The sequence below is a fragment of the Miniopterus natalensis genome, chromosome 15, assembly GCF_054644295.1.
Source record: "Miniopterus natalensis isolate mMinNat1 chromosome 15, mMinNat1.hap1, whole genome shotgun sequence".
Classification (NCBI taxonomy): Eukaryota; Metazoa; Chordata; class Mammalia; order Chiroptera; family Miniopteridae; genus Miniopterus; species Miniopterus natalensis.
In genome coordinates, this window is record NC_142095.1 from 26,817,229 (window position 1) to 26,832,953 (window position 15,725).

General features: G+C 38.4%; 1 protein-coding gene across 5 annotated transcripts in view; it reads right to left on the minus strand.

Moving 5' to 3' along the window:
- Nucleotides 1-5,297: 5,297 nt before the first annotated feature.
- Nucleotides 5,298-15,725, minus strand: part of PIK3CB (phosphatidylinositol-4,5-bisphosphate 3-kinase catalytic subunit beta) — a 144,730-nt gene continuing 134,302 nt past the window's right edge. For 3 of the 5 annotated variants that reach the window (XM_087824959.1, XM_087824957.1, XM_016207068.2), the window contains 5 exons: nucleotides 12,624-12,791; nucleotides 11,478-11,601; nucleotides 8,607-8,752; nucleotides 7,378-7,510; nucleotides 5,298-6,760 (listed from right to left, as the gene is read on the minus strand). In XM_087824959.1, coding sequence (XP_087681085.1) covers nucleotides 6,623-6,760; nucleotides 7,378-7,510; nucleotides 8,607-8,752; nucleotides 11,478-11,601; nucleotides 12,624-12,791 — 709 coding nt within the window. In that variant the 3' untranslated portion in view covers nucleotides 5,298-6,622. Of the gene's footprint in view, nucleotides 6,761-7,377; nucleotides 7,511-8,606; nucleotides 8,753-11,477; nucleotides 11,602-12,623; nucleotides 12,792-15,725 lie in introns of those variants that run through there. The other 2 variants (XM_087824958.1, XM_087824960.1) reach the window with 2 other exon arrangements.

Genomic DNA, 15,725 nt, shown 5'->3' on the forward strand with positions numbered 1-15,725 from the left:
GACCAGGCAGCTGAAAGAGTGTATATTTCTTACAGCACCTTACTAAAGTTCACTAGAAGACTCCACTACCAACATTCCGGTATTTCTTATATCAAGTCCTAAAGTACTAGCCTCTATGAACATGTGATCGGAATCCCAAGATGCATTGGCACCTTTCAACCTGCTTTCTTTGCTGCTATGGAACAATGACTGCAATTTCCTAATAAGGGCATGGCGGGGGGGGGGGGGGGGAGATCCTCACTGCTCCTCATCCACCTCAACTCAGCTCACATTCCCCATTTCAGGACAGGCAATTTGCAATACCCCACTTCTGGGAATCAATTTCTGTCTTCACTAGAGTTCATTACACCGTGTGGAAACAATAGACATTTATTTCTCACAGTTCTGGTGGCTGTGAAGTCCAAGATCAAGATACTGATTGATTTGGTTCCCCAGTGAGAGCCGCCTTCTGTGTTCTCATGTGGCAGGGAGCAATCATTTCTAAATTTGTATGCACCTAACAATATTGCCTCAAACTCTATAAAGCAAAAATTGACATAACTAGAATAGGAAAATTCAAAACTACAGTGGGATATTTTAACTTATCTCATAAATGCTAGGCAAAAACTCAGTAAAGATATGTAAACTTAAACAACACAATTAGCAGAAATGATCTAATGAACATATATAGAACAATCTAATAAATGCAGAATACCCATTTTTTCACATGCACACTGAACATTTATAATACTTGACCATATTGTAAGTCATAAAAACAAGTCCCACAAATTTGAAAGAACTGAAATAATACAGAATATGTTCTCTGAATGCCATGCAATCTAGAAATCAACAAAACATTAATAAGAAAATCCGTATCTGGAAATTAATAAATATACTTCTAAATAACCAGCAGGTCATGAAGAAACCAAAATGAAACTTAGAAAATATTTTATACTGACTGGTAATGAAGATTTCATATAAAAACTTATGAGATGCAGATAAAGATTGTTATTATAAAGATAGTTATTGATCAGCTAAGCAAACATACAATTGGACAGGAAGAATAACAGCAATTGAAATACAAATAAAGTAGAAGGAAGGAAATAATAAGGATAAAAGAAGAGTTCAAAACATACAACAGAGGATCAAAAAAGCTGAAAGCTGATTCTTTGTAAAGATCAATGCAATTAGAAAACTTCTAGTGAGACTAATAAAGGCACTAACCAATACTAAGAATGAAAAAGAAGACATCACTATCAATCCTGCAATATTAATAAACTCAACACATGGTTTAGAAAAATAAATTTAAAAATGTAGGTGAAATGGACACAATCCTAGAAAATTAGACCTCTTCAAAACAAACACAAGGAACAAAAATCTGAATACTCCTCTATTAATTACACCATATCTCAAAAGAAAACATCAGACATAAGGTTGCTGGCAAAATTCTATCAAACTTTTAAGTAAGAAATGATGTCAATCTTATTTGTGTTATAAGGTCACAAAAGCCTTGATAACAAAACCTGACATAGACCTTAAAGGAAACTTAAGGGCCAATCCCACTGATGAAAATAGATGCAAAAATACCAAATGAAATATTGGCAATCAAACCCAGAAATATATAAAAAGACAATACATCACAACCAAGTTGCTCATTCCAGGAATGTACACTTGGTTTACTTGTGATCATCTTAATAAAATATAGAAGAAAAATAATTTGAAAAAATGCAACATCCTTTTCAACATGATTTTTTTAACTTACTATCACTAGTTCATTATAAAGATTTATAAAGGTTACAAATGAACATACTGATGAAGACGTCCACAGGGCAAAGACCGGATAGGTCCTGAGCCAAGGAGTTTGTTCCTTGTGGAGTTGGGATGTGCCAACATCTGGTACGTGCATGCTTTGACCAATCCAGAAGCTCCCATTCATAATTAAAAAACACCACCACAAAAAAACCTTGGGAACTGCAGTGTGCTTTCTTAATCTGGTAAAAGATCCAGATTCTAGGGTAAACACCATACTTTATGTAGAAAACTTTCCCTATGAGATCAGTATAAGGTTGAATATTGCCTCTCTTCAACCTTTTATTAGAATTCCTAACCAGTGCAGAAGGGCAAGAACAAGAAATAAAATGTTGAAGGGAACAGAAAGAAGAAATAAAGCTACAATTATTTGTAGATGATATATATGAAATCAAAATAATTTCTATTAATAGGATTAATACGAATGTTTAATAAGTCTGCTAAACACAACATCAATTGTATTTCTTTTGATTGCTCTGATGAAACTTTAAAATTTTATTAAGTCACATGATGTTGGATTCCATCTCCAGAGTTTCTGATTCAGTAGGTCTGGTGTGGAGCTTAAGAATTTGCAGTTCTAAATCAGTTTTCAAGTGATGCTAATAATCCTAGTTATGGGACCCCTCTTCAAAAACTGCTCTATGTTAGCAACAATGAAAGTTAAAATCAAGTAATTTAACAAGACACATACAAAACTACATAGAATCCTATAAATCATTATGTATATAAATTAAAGAGGATCTACATGAAGGATACTACAGATTGGAAGAGTCAATATTCTGAAGATGTCAATCTGCCTCAACCCAATCTATAATTGAATGCAATCCTGTTCAAAATTTCCATAGGTTTCTTTTTTGTGAATTTCAACAAGCAGACTTTGAAATGTACATGAAGGCATCATCAATAATTGTGAGTAAAGAACCTGGACACTTCAGAAGGACTCCCTGGATTTGAATACTGGCTCCTACTTTGGATAAATTACTGAACCTTCTGTGTCTCAGTTTTCTCATCTGTAAAGTGGGAAAGAACAATTATACCTATCACATAAGATTGTTGTAAGGATTAAATATACATAGTTTAGATGTGTGCCTAGCACACACTATGGTATGTATAAGTTCGATAATAAAAACAGGGGGTTGAAATCTACTGGGCATCTTATAGAATCCAGGAGCAGCCTCATGCATATATGGACACTTGGTTTATGACAAAGGTAGATCTATAGAACAGTGGAGAAGAATTATTTTTCCAATAAAAGATACCAGGACTTCATGCCCATATGGGAAAAAACAAAGTTTGACTCCCACTTCATACTATATAAAAAGCAATTCCACGGAGATTATAGATCTAAATGAAATAGGTAAAAAAAAAAAAATAAAGTTTTTAGGATAGATAATTCAGGAGAATACCTACCTTAGGGTATGGCAAGATTTCTTAAATACTACACAAGAAATACCATAAAGGAAAATGATACATTTGACATTAAAATTCAGATCCTGTTAAAAGAACCCATTAAGAGAATGAGAAAGTCACACAATGAGTAGAAAACATATTTCTAACAGATCTAAGAGCTTGTATATAATATATACATATATATATATAATTTCACATTTTAAAAAACAAAACAAACAACCTCAAAGTGACAGGCAACCAAATAAATAAATGGACAAAGGACATAAGCAGGGATTTCACTAAGGAAGAAATCCAAATGACTGATGTTCAGATCCTACCTGGACCCCTGAGAAGAGGTGCTGCATTCTGGAGTGGAGGAAGGGGAAGAGCAAGGTGGAAAATGATTGTTGAGTGTTGCTGCCCATGAATCCTGCTTTATTGTACCTCCAGGCCTTTACATATGCTGAACCTTTCAGCTTAGTCTGCTCTTCCCATCACCCCTTCACCTAGCTCCTATCTGTCCTTGAAGACTCATCTTCTCCAAGAAACCCCAGCCCTAGCCCCCTCCTAAGAGCTGCTAATCCCCAATAGTCACGGTCACATGGCATGGACACCTCTCTGCTCTCCACCCCAAGGACCAATGTTTCACATTCTGCAGAAATGTGACCCCTGCATTATAGGCTGCGTGGCTGAAGTCTGGTGCTGACATGGATAGAGCTCTGGAAGGGTTTCCTTCCCTGAGATTCCTCACTTCAGTGGCCTTCAAGAGGGGGAAGCAGGGAAAGAAATGAGTTTGCATGAGTTGGGACTCAGAATGTTCCCATTCACAGCCTTAACCTAGCCTCTCCTCACTCCACAGAAGTGAGCAGTTACTATCAGTCTCATTTTACAAACCAGGAAGTTCAGACCCTAAGAAATAATAAATACCTTACTCAAGGGTCACAGAGGCAGAGCTGGATTGCAAATATTGGCCTCTGGAGCTCAGGGTCTGCCTATAGACATGAGGTGGACACTCAGGAATAACTTGTTCAACAAAGTCATCCTTTGTGTTCCCAGACCCAGGTAGATACAGATGCTGGCCTCAATGTGGAAATGTATAGGGTTTCTAAAACCTTGTTTGGGGAAAATTTGGAAAACTACCGAAAAGAGGGAGTTAACTGTGTTGGGGTAAGATTCGCTGTTGACCAGGGCATTTAACAGCCAAGGCAACAAGCCCCCACGCAAGAAGCTCATCCTGCAGCTCAGAACCCAACCCATCTCAGAAGCTGGCTATCCTCTGCCTTCTATCTCCTCCTCTCTGGCTCAGCCAGAGCCCCTGAGAATCAGACATGCAATTCAGCAAATACGTAGGGGGCACCAACTACAGATGCTCAGCAGCTACTGAGGGCTACTGTGCAGTGTCCTGCAGTTGGGGAGGGGGTGTGTATGAAAAGGGCCATTCTGGACTCAGATCCAGGAGATTCATTTCCCTTTCTTGCTCTTAAAGATATTCACATTCACTGATTTAGCATATATTTATCAAGGTCCTCTATGGGCTGAGGAGACCCCTCTGGAAACAGTGGTTCCCACTTCTGCCTGGCAATGTTCGCTTCTTTCCAAACCCCTAACCTGTAACCTGATGCATGTGATAATAGACTGATACTGTACAAAAATCCCTGAAAAAACTATCCTTCTACAGTCCCACTCATGGAACTCTCACTGAAACTAGACCAGCCCTGGTAATGTTGAGAGATCAACCCCCATCCTCAGCTGAGTTATTTCTAAGAAACTGTGACCTGCTCTGAGCATCTGCCCATGGAAGAGAGTGCCATAGTAGTACAGTCTGACCTTGGCTTAGGTACCAAGTAACTGAAAAGGCATTCTCCCAGACCTCAGGGTACCTCCCAAAGATATGAAAACTTGATGAAGGTACCCCTCTTGCCTCAGGTTCCCACCAAAGTCCAAGAGGCCTCCCATAGCACCTAATGGGACTGGGAAGCAAGGAGAGAAGTCAGGGAAGAGATCACATGCCTCACAATTCCTGAGGCTGGTTTGTCTTGACTTGGCCATTTCTTAAGAGTCCCAGTGCCAAGATCCAAAGGCCTGTGCTGCCCATAAAGAAGAGGCCCACACATCCCAAGAGCAGCCAAAACCAGCTCACCCATTTATTTGACTGAGCACATGAAGGAAGACAACAAAATTAAACAATCTTTAATGAAATTCCTATAGAAAACTCAGTCACAGGGCAAAAACTCAGTTCTCTTTCCCATGTCATTGAGGATTGGAGATTCCAATAGTCTTTGGAGAATAAGCAGTAGTTTTGCTGGATATTGCCAGTACTCAGAAAGAGCATCCATTTACACATTCAAACCAGTAGTTCCTATTGCACATATTAACAACATTATTTGCCATCTAGCACCCTAAATATATGGTACCTCAACAAATAAATTAAAGAATTCCATGTGGCATGAAGCCATTTCAATTTGAATATCCTTTAAAAAATCACATCAGTTTTAATAAATACAGTAAGAACAGCTGGCATTTTACTAAAATACTGAATTTTAGGTCTAGAGTTTATTCCATAAACAGTTTCTTTTTCATTTTCTTTCTGTCTTGAGCACATTTGCTCAAGTATTATGCTCTATGAAGTGAACTTGTTCATAGATACCATGTAAAAACTGTATTAATGTGTGCCTCATTACAGAAGCAGCTGGAAGAACTGGATCACATAATGAACTAAAAAGTAACTTAGGAAAATGCTCTGCTTTTTGTAAAACAGAGGCTAGAGAAAAACAAAGAAACATCTTTTTATATAGAACTCCCACTAGAGCTTTATAAATATATATGCAGCAAATATATTATATTTGCCTCAACAGTAGATTTTCAGCAAGTCTGGCTAGGATGATGCTATCACGATAGATAAATATCAACAAAAGAATTAATGTTTCCACAGGTTTAGAAGATTTCTTTTGAAAAATAATCATAATTTCAAATTCTATTATAATTTGTAGTTTACACAATTTAAAAAGGAAGAAAGATGCCTTTTTTTAGCCTCATTTGGAAATTAAGAACAGCCACCAGTCCCCAGGTATGAATAAGTTGGCTGAGTGATAACACTTAGTCGCAATTCAAAAAAGAAGTATTTACACCTTTCTGGAAAAGTACCAAATAATGAAAATAAAATTTAAAAAGACAGAAAGACAAAAAACAATCTCTAGTAGCATTCCTTGGCGTGCAAAGTCAGCAGGAAATGATTATCCATAATGTTGACAGTTTTTGTGATGAATCTTGGAAGCATTCAAAAAGCAGAGGGTGGTCACCGGGGGTTGTTCAGATTAGGTTCTGTGGATGCGTTGTTCTTAATTTAACTGAGATTCAGAATTTCATTCCCTTTATAACATCTCTGGCAGGGTCATGTTCAATTTAGTGCAAGTGCAAAATGGAAACAAAACAAAAAGGCTGATCATTACGATCTGTAGTCTTTCCGAACTGTGTGGGCCATCCAGTTCACCTTAGTAGTCCAGCTTTCCCTGAGCGCCTCATCAAATTTCTGCTTAAACTGCTTCAGTGCTTCTTCTTCACTCTTCCCTAAGGCAAGTGAGTCCTAAAAATGAAGGAGGGGAAAAACCTGATTTTATACATCCTCCAAAGTGACATGCAAATGTCCAAGTCTGCAGGAAGCTTACTTGGCCATGCCGCCCCAGCCAACATGAAGTAGTGTGCCTCATGTTTTTAGTTTTAATTTTTTATACTTATTGTTAACAGTATTACAGATGTCCCCCATTTCCCCCAACTTTGCCCCCCTCCACCCAGCCCCAGCCCTACCCTAGGCCTTCCCCATGTTATTGTCTGTGTCCATGACCTATGCATATATATATGTTCTTTGGTTAATCTCTTCCTGTCCCCTCCACCCCTCTTCCCTCTGAAATCTGTCAGTCTGTTCCATGCATCCATGCCTCTGGACATATTGTTTTTATTTAAAAGCCTTTTGCAGGAGGGAGAAAGAACACCAAGGTAGGGTGATAACAGACCTCTGCCAAAGGGTTTTTGAAGATGAAATGAATTTATGATTACTGCAAGACAGCTACTCAAGTGTTTGCCACTATCACTCCTGGGTGAGAACTGTCTCACAGAAAATGACTTTGTTCCATTCCCTTTGAACATGTGAATTAAATAGGCAGGTATAATTGAGCTCTGATATACAGAGAAAGGAGTTTATACCTTAAGATACTGTATATCCTTGACTGATGTGAGTTCAGGAAGCCCTGCAGTCAACATCAGTGCAAAGAGAGTGATGAAGAGATTCCCGTGTCGTCGCAAAATCAGATACGCATCCTCACAACACTGGCGGAACCTTAGTAGATGCAGCAAATCATAAGAGCATGATGTTAAAGGGGAGATAGCAAATTTCATAAAGGAAAACAAGAGACATACAGACTTTCTATAAGAGCTGAACACTTTCTACTGAACTGAAGGGTTTGCTTCTTTGAAAACTGTGCCAGGACTAAAATTTACATAAAATAAATCATGCTTTCTAAAACCACACATATCTTTTTAAAAAACAAAACAAAATAGAAATTCTACAATAAAAGGCAATATAACACTTAATTTAGGCTTTTAAATTCTATGAGGGAAAAAATGATTATAAGAAAAGTGATCATTATAACCAATGAGGATTTCGAAACATACTTCTAGATTCTAGATTTGTGGTCTGACTCCAGAGACTAATTTCTTTAATGTCCCCTAAATCAGTGTCAATGCTTTTGCATTGTGCCTCCTTGTCATCTTGCTGTCCTTCTCTCTCCTCTTCAAGATGGTGACTGGAAAGGACCATCCAAACTTAATTTTGCCAAAGAAAAAATGGACCCAGAAGTATATTCTGCAGAAACCCAAGCAGAACTAGAAATGATAATAGCAATTATTTGGTAAGGCTATAATGAGTTGGTCACATAATATAACATAGCTCTAATTATCAAAATAGGCCTGAAATTTAATTATTTTTGTCCCCATTTTAAGATGAAGAAACAAAGACATGATGACAAGTAATGTGCTTGGAAACATACAAGGAGCAAGGGATAGATCAGATTACAAAGTCTACCCCTGAACCTTGGCTCCCTTACTGTACTCCACACTGAACCACAGCAAAATGCCTGTTCTCAGCATCTCACTATCAAATATCTAAACAGTTTCAGAGAGGTTTATAAGACAGGTAAAAGGTGGTATACTATTAGAAGAAAACACAGTAACTTAGTTCAAATTTCTAGCATTGTTTCTTTTCTCTGAGTATACCTGAATTACAACATGGATCTAAAAAGCAAATTCCCCCCAAAAACCCCGTTAGCAGACTGAGTATCTCCCAGGCCTAAATACTGCTCAGCAAAGAAATGCAAGTCCAACTGGCCAAAGGAGAAAACTGGTGTGTTTACCCCTGACATGAGGGCAATACTTACCGGCCAAATTTTTCCGTGTTTCCTGTTTTTCCTTGTTGAATCACATGAATGAAATCATAAGTAAGAATAAAAGGCACTCGCTCCCTTTTAATGCCAAATTTAGATTTAAAATTTCCAAGAATATGTCCAAAGTCAATGTGGAAGAGCTGGAAAACAAATGGGATTTAATTTCCCTTGTTTTTCTGGTGGGTTCTAAATAGAAAGGCAAGATTTCAGCAGTCCTAGATCCCCATGCATCCACCCTCATCTGAGCCCTTCTCTCTTTCCACAGCCTACTTGGGAAGAGAATATGCCTAACATTCACAGGTCTTTTATATTCTATAACAACCAATAGTAAAATGCATATACTCAGTGGGAAAAGCAAATCTTTTAAAAGAAAAGTATATCCAAATAATAAACATCTGGTTTAAAAAAATCAAATAGTTCTACATACAGAATTATTTCTATGTCAATAGTTCTACATACAGAAACATAAGAAAAAGAGTATATTTTTGCCCCACTAGCTCCCTCACCATCTTGAGTACTACTACTTAGTGGTAAGGTCTCTGGAGTCTTCCACATATTTTTCCTGGTATCTGCCTCCATTTTTCTAAACAGTATGTTTATACTTATTTTTTACTTCCTAATTTTGGATTACTATTCTTATTATGGAAGGTAAAGATTTAGTTTTCTTGTGCTGATGTAATGTTACACAATGTCATAATTTCTGGTGAAATTAATATTCAATATTTATACTGTCCAAACTACATAAATACATTTCAAAGCTAAGCCATGTGGTACTGGTATACTAGGACTACATTTCTTTTTTTGTTCACCTTTTTCCTTGACAAAACATTTTATTTTTTAACTTAAGAGTTCTAAGATACATTAATTCTTCCCAAAATCTTAAAAATCTAAAAATCATTTCAATATATTTTCCACATGGTCAGGTAATCTATTAGTTCCTGTCTGAGCTGGTTGTTCTCTAGGGCTGCTGCACAACCATCATCCTGGGCTCTCCCTTCAACTCTTGTCCCATTTGGAGTCCCTCTTTTCCAAGTCCTACATCACATTCTCATTTGGTTTAGACCAGGGTTCTTCAATATTGGCACTAATGACATCTTGGGCCCAATAATTCTATGCTGTGAGGTTCCGTCCTGTACACTACAAGATGTCTGGAAGCATCCCTAGCCTCTACCCACTAGATAACAACAGAATAACTCCTCCCCAGTTATGACAACCAGAAATGTCTTCAGATATTGACAAATGTCTCCTGAGGGCAAAAGCACCCCAAATGAGAACTACTGGTTTATACTCTTGTTTTGGAGACACAGCTTTTGAGACCTGGTATGATTAAAAATGTCTTTATTCCACCTTTATACTTGATTCACAGTCTAATTAGAATGCTATGTTAGAGATCATTTTCTCTCAAAATTATAAAGGCTAACTTCCACTGTCACAGTTTCCAAAGTTGCTATTGAGAAGCGAAGTCTTTCTGACTCCAAGTATATGGCCTGCTGGGTCTCTGGGAAGGTTTTAATACTATCTTTTTATGCCAGATGCACTGAAATGTCATGATGAAGTGCCTTAATGAGGGTCTTTTGATCCAATATAATGGAAGTTTTGTGCTCTATTGACTGATATTCACAAACATCAGCTTTAGAAAACTTTTTATGTTATTTGCTTGGTAAGTTCCTTCCTTTCATGTTACTTCTTTCTGGAACTCCCATTAGCGTGACGGTGGACCTCCCTGGATTTATTCACTATCATTACTGGTTCTTCTTTCTTCTGTTTATCAGATGTTTTGGTTCTTCTGGGATATTAAGGAGCAATATAGAGCATGGTGGCTAAAAACAGAATCTGAGCCAAGTGACCAGGACTTAAATCCTGGTATGTCTGTTGCCTCAATTTTCTCCCCAGTAAATGGAGAATACCCTACCACTTACTCTATAAGGTTGTCCTGAGGACTGAAGAACTTAACTAAAGAACTTAGACGTGTGGCTTCCACAAGTTAAGAATTCCATAAATATTAGCTAATCTTTAGTTTACACTAATTACTTTTTTAAATCTTTACTGTGGAGAATATTACAGATGTCCCCTATTTTCCCCCCATTGCTCCCTTCCACTTGGTTCCCAACACCCCCCCCTCCCCCCCCCCTCCCCCCCCGCCAAGGCCTTCAGCACTTTTGTCTGTATCCATGGGCTTTGCATATATGCATATAAATTCTTTGGTTAATCTCTTGCCATTCCCCCACCCCCACCCCCTTCTCTCTCAGATCCATAGGTCTGTGCCATGCTCCCATGAAACTGGAACAATTATGTCTACCAATTTATTTTATTCATTAGATTCCACATATAAGTGAGATCATATGGTACTTGTCTTTCTCTGACTGGCTTATTTTGCTTAGCATAATACTCTCCAGGTCCCTCCATGCTGTCTCAAAGGGTAAGAGATCCTTTTTTTTTACAGCCACATAGTATTCTATTGTGTAAATGTCCCACAGGTTTTTTATCTACTCATCTTCTGATGGGTACTTTTCTTTTTAAGCACTGGTTATCTTATTTAAAGTTAATAAATTCTGTACACCATTTGTTCCTTCTACTCTTAGGTACATATGTGCCCAAAATACAATTTCTTATATGGAAAGAATAGGTCACTTTTAAATAACCACAATAATTTTTAAACATTTAAATAAATTCTCATCACCTAAGTTTAAGCAAACCAGTGGACATATGAAGTAGATGTAAGTGAAACAAGGGATGGAAAATCAAATAAAGACAAACACATGACTCTGAGAATCACTAAAGAATCTGCCTGAGTTTCACAAGAGACTGTGCTGTACATAAGTAAGCATCACTGGGGCCCTTGGCAGGCTCTGGGGAACAGCTCACCTGGCCGTTTTTTTTTACCATAATGTTGTCACTATGTCTGTCACCAATCCCAAGGACATAAGAAGCTACACAGTAGCCAGCACAGGACAGGGTAAACTCCTCAATGGCTCGGTCCAGGTCATCTCTGAACAGGAGAAAAAATAGAAGCAACAAAGGTTTTCAGCCTCCAATTGTGTGAGATGAGACCCAATTCCACACTTGTTTCTTCTTTAATTGTGAGAACTGCAACAAAGAGCTGCCAAAACCATATGAGCAGAACATGCTGGATAAGCCAAGAGAGTGACAATGATCACAGGAGCACGGCAAAGAGGAGTGAGCACGAGCAGGCTCGCTCAAAGCCATCAAACTGGACCTCAGCCATTCAAATTGTCATGTCCTGGGGTCATGCATGTTTCAGAGGGCATGGGGATAGGTTCAGAGGCACAGAAATGAGAGGAGACCATTAGCTCTGCTGGATAATGCTGGGGCTTTGGAACACTTTGGTCAATTTTGACCTAAGACTAGAATTTCATATTTAAAAGTTAAGCGTTGCAGTTCCAATTATTCATGTCACCAACTTAAATTGGAAGTGAGTAATACAGACCCATTAGAGACAAGATCAAAATTTGTAAACTAATACATACAAGCCCTTGGATTTTGTCAATAATAAAATTTAAGCCTGACTTTGAGGTCTTTAGCCAAAAATATTTGCAAAGTATTTTCCCCTCACTGTGAAATTCCTTAATTTCCTATATATTAAGGCTTTTCCAACACAATAACCATAAAAATCACAAATCCAAGCACCTTCTTTTTTAGTGTGGAGAGATCAGTCTACAAACTTACTTACTTCTGTTATAAAAATATATATATTGAGAACTCCCTTAACCTCACACATTCACATCGTTATAGAAGTTGATAAATTTAAACAAAAACTTTTAAGTTATTTTAAAAATACTTAAACTTTGGAATTGAAGATCCAGATAAAGTAGAATTCAACGCTAATTATCTGTAAGCCTTTAGGAAGGCCTATATGTCATTTTGACCTAACTTGAAATGAAGCAATAAATAACACTAATATTTACTCTAGGACACTGATGATTCTAATGGGGAGAACAGTTATTTGGCTGTTTGCTCAGAAAAATAATAATCAAACAAAATTAAACTAACCCAGAATTGTATTCTTTAAGCCAGTTCAGAAGGGCATCTTTATTGAAGGCTGCTGCAGCAGCCACATTGCTACTGTTCAGCTGAATGTCAGCAATTGTTTCAGAGGTGCTCACAACTTCAATGAGGCCTGAGCGATCTCCTGTGGCTAAACAGCCATAAGGTAGCATCCTGAAAGGAAAAATAATGGGCATAAAAAGTCATATGTGTATATTATCCATTAAATGAAATATTAACAGAGTAAGTTTTTTCTTTTATCTTTTTAAATGTTTTATTACTATAGATAGCTTGCCATTATTGTATTACTTATTATCATGTGGGAAAATATGAGTTCTACTTTCTATTAAGAAGTAAATCTCTTGCAGTAATTCCCTAGAATTCCAGTATGCCGGCTAAATGTATAGCCTGTTATTTAGTTATTCTGGTGAAATATTCTATTTGTTTGTATAGGTAGACAGAAGCACATCAGATAAAAGGAAAGTATTTCATCTTTTACTCTAAATTTTGAGGAAGGGAATCACCCTTAATGGAGCACCTACTAGGTAATACATAGCAAGATAAGTATTTCAGGAAGATTAAAGATGGCGGTGGACTGAGTGGAAGCTACAGTGACACACTCCCTGGACCAAATTGGAATTACAACTAAAGTATAGAAAAACCATCCTGAATAATCATCTGCAACTGAAGATGAAATAGAGAGCACCCTCATAACCAAGGAGGAAAAGTGGAGACCGCACAGAGACTGGTAGGGAGTGCAGTGGCACGAGAAGGCTGGCTGGGCTCCCACAGGCAGCAGCTGAAGGTCCTGAGGGATATCTCAGCTGTGGGGGTTCCCGCTGAGGGCTCTGGGGTCTAAACTCCAGGCTGGGCTTCCCAGCCAACAGCACCAGAACTGAGAAAGGTGCCCACGTAACATCTGGCTATGAAAAGCAGCCAGGTTTGTCTGCCAGGGAGAGGTGGCTGGAAATGCAGGCACCCTCTTAAAGAGCCAACACACAAAACTTTGTGTGTGGCCACTCACTTTGGGCTCCAGCAGAGGGAGGGCAGAGTGGACTGGAGCTGTGTGAGGAGAATCTAGGGTTGTGGGCTCTGGAGATATAACTCAGAGGGCAGACCTCTGGATTCCTGTGCCTAGTCATTCCCCCATATTGCAGAGGACCTCTTTCACAGGCAGACACATACCTTCCAAGCAGCTTTTGCCTGAGGGGGAAGCAATTGCCCCACTCTGTTGGAAAACCTTGCCCCACCCTCTGGAGTTTCTACAGCCTGAGGCTCATTAAGAGAATCAGATTTATCAGCCTGCAGGCAGAGGCAGAACTCAGAGTGCTTTGAGTCTTTGCCTGCTCTGCCCCGGGGCTTGGAATAGCAGATTTTGGTCTGCACTTTAGTCCTGTCCAAATGCACCCAGCCCCAACAGAGGGGAATTCAAGCTGTAGGTTGTTGATAGCTCCAAACAGGACACTCAAGACTAGTCACAAACAGTGTCTGACACTGGCCTACACCAGAGATGTTTCAAAAAGACTGAGAGTCCTAGCAGATCTACCTAATACATAGAAACAAATCCAAATAGGCAGCCAAAATTGGGAGACAAAAAAACAAGCCCCAAAGGAAAGAACAAGAGAAGTCTCCAGAAAAAGAGCTAAATGAAATGGAGAGGGAATCTATCAGATGTAGAGTTCAGAATACTGATTGTAAGGATGCTCAAAAGCATGAAAAAGGATATAAAAACTGAAAAATGACCAGTCAGAAATGAAAAATGACATAGCAGAAACAAAGAATACATTGGAAGGAATAAACAGCAGATTAGAGGAAGCTGAGGATCAGATCAGTGAATTACAAGACAGGGTAGAAAAAAATCACTCAATCAGAGATCCAAAAAGAAAAAACAATTAAAAAACAGGACAGTCTAAGGGAGCTGTGGGAAAACATGAAATGTAACAATATTCACATCATAGATGAATGCCAAAAGAAGTTGAAAGGAAGCAAGGGTTAGAGAACCTGTTTGAAGAAATAATGGCAGAAAACTTCCCTAACCTGGTCAAGAAAAATGTCACCCAAGTTCAGGAGGCACAGAGAGTCCCAAGCAAGAAGAATCCAAAACGGCCCATGCCCAGACACATCATAATTAAAATGCCCAAAATTCAAGACAAAGGGAATATTAAAGGCAGCAAGAGAAAAGCAATCTGTTACCTACAAAGGTGCTCCCATAAGGCTGTCAGCTGATTTCTCATCAGAAACTCTACAAGCCAGCAGGGAATGGCATGAAGTATTCAAGGTAATGCAAAACAAAGTTCTGAAACCAAGACTACTCTTTCCAGTATGGCTATCATTCAAAATAGATGGTGAAATAAAGAGCTCCCCAGACAAAAAAGGCTAAAGGAGTTTATCACCAGCATTGCAGGAAATGTTAAAGGGACTGCTGTAATTAGAAGTAGAAATAAAGAGCGAGAAACAAAGGCATAAAGAATTAAAATGGCAATAGATAAGTATCTATCAATAATAACCTTAAATGTAAATGGATTAAATGCTCCCATAAAAAGACACAGGGTAGCTGAGTAAATAAGTAAACATGACCCAAGCATATGCTGTCTACAAGAGACCCACCTCAGAACAAAAGACTCACACCGGATGAGAGTGAAGGGATGGGAGAAAATTTTCCATGCAAATGCAAATGAAAAAAAAGCTGGTGTAGCAATGCTCATATCTGACAAAACAGACTTCAAAATGAAGGCCGTAACAAGAGACAAGAAAGGTTACTACATAATACTAAAGGGATCGGTCCACCAAGATAAAACCCTGATAAACATATATGCACCCAATATAGGAGCACCTAAATTTATAAGAAAATTCTGGAGGACTTTAAGGGAGAGATCAACAGCAATACAGTCATAGTAGGGGACTTTAACACCCCACTGACTTCACTGGATAGGTCTTCCAGACAAAAAAATCAACAAGGAAACAGCGACCTTAAATGACACACTAGATCAGATGAATTAAACTGACATTTACAAAACATTCCACCCCAAAGCTGCAGAATATACATTCTTCTCAAGTGCATGTGGGACATTCTCAAAGATAGACCACATGTTAGGACACAAAACAAGT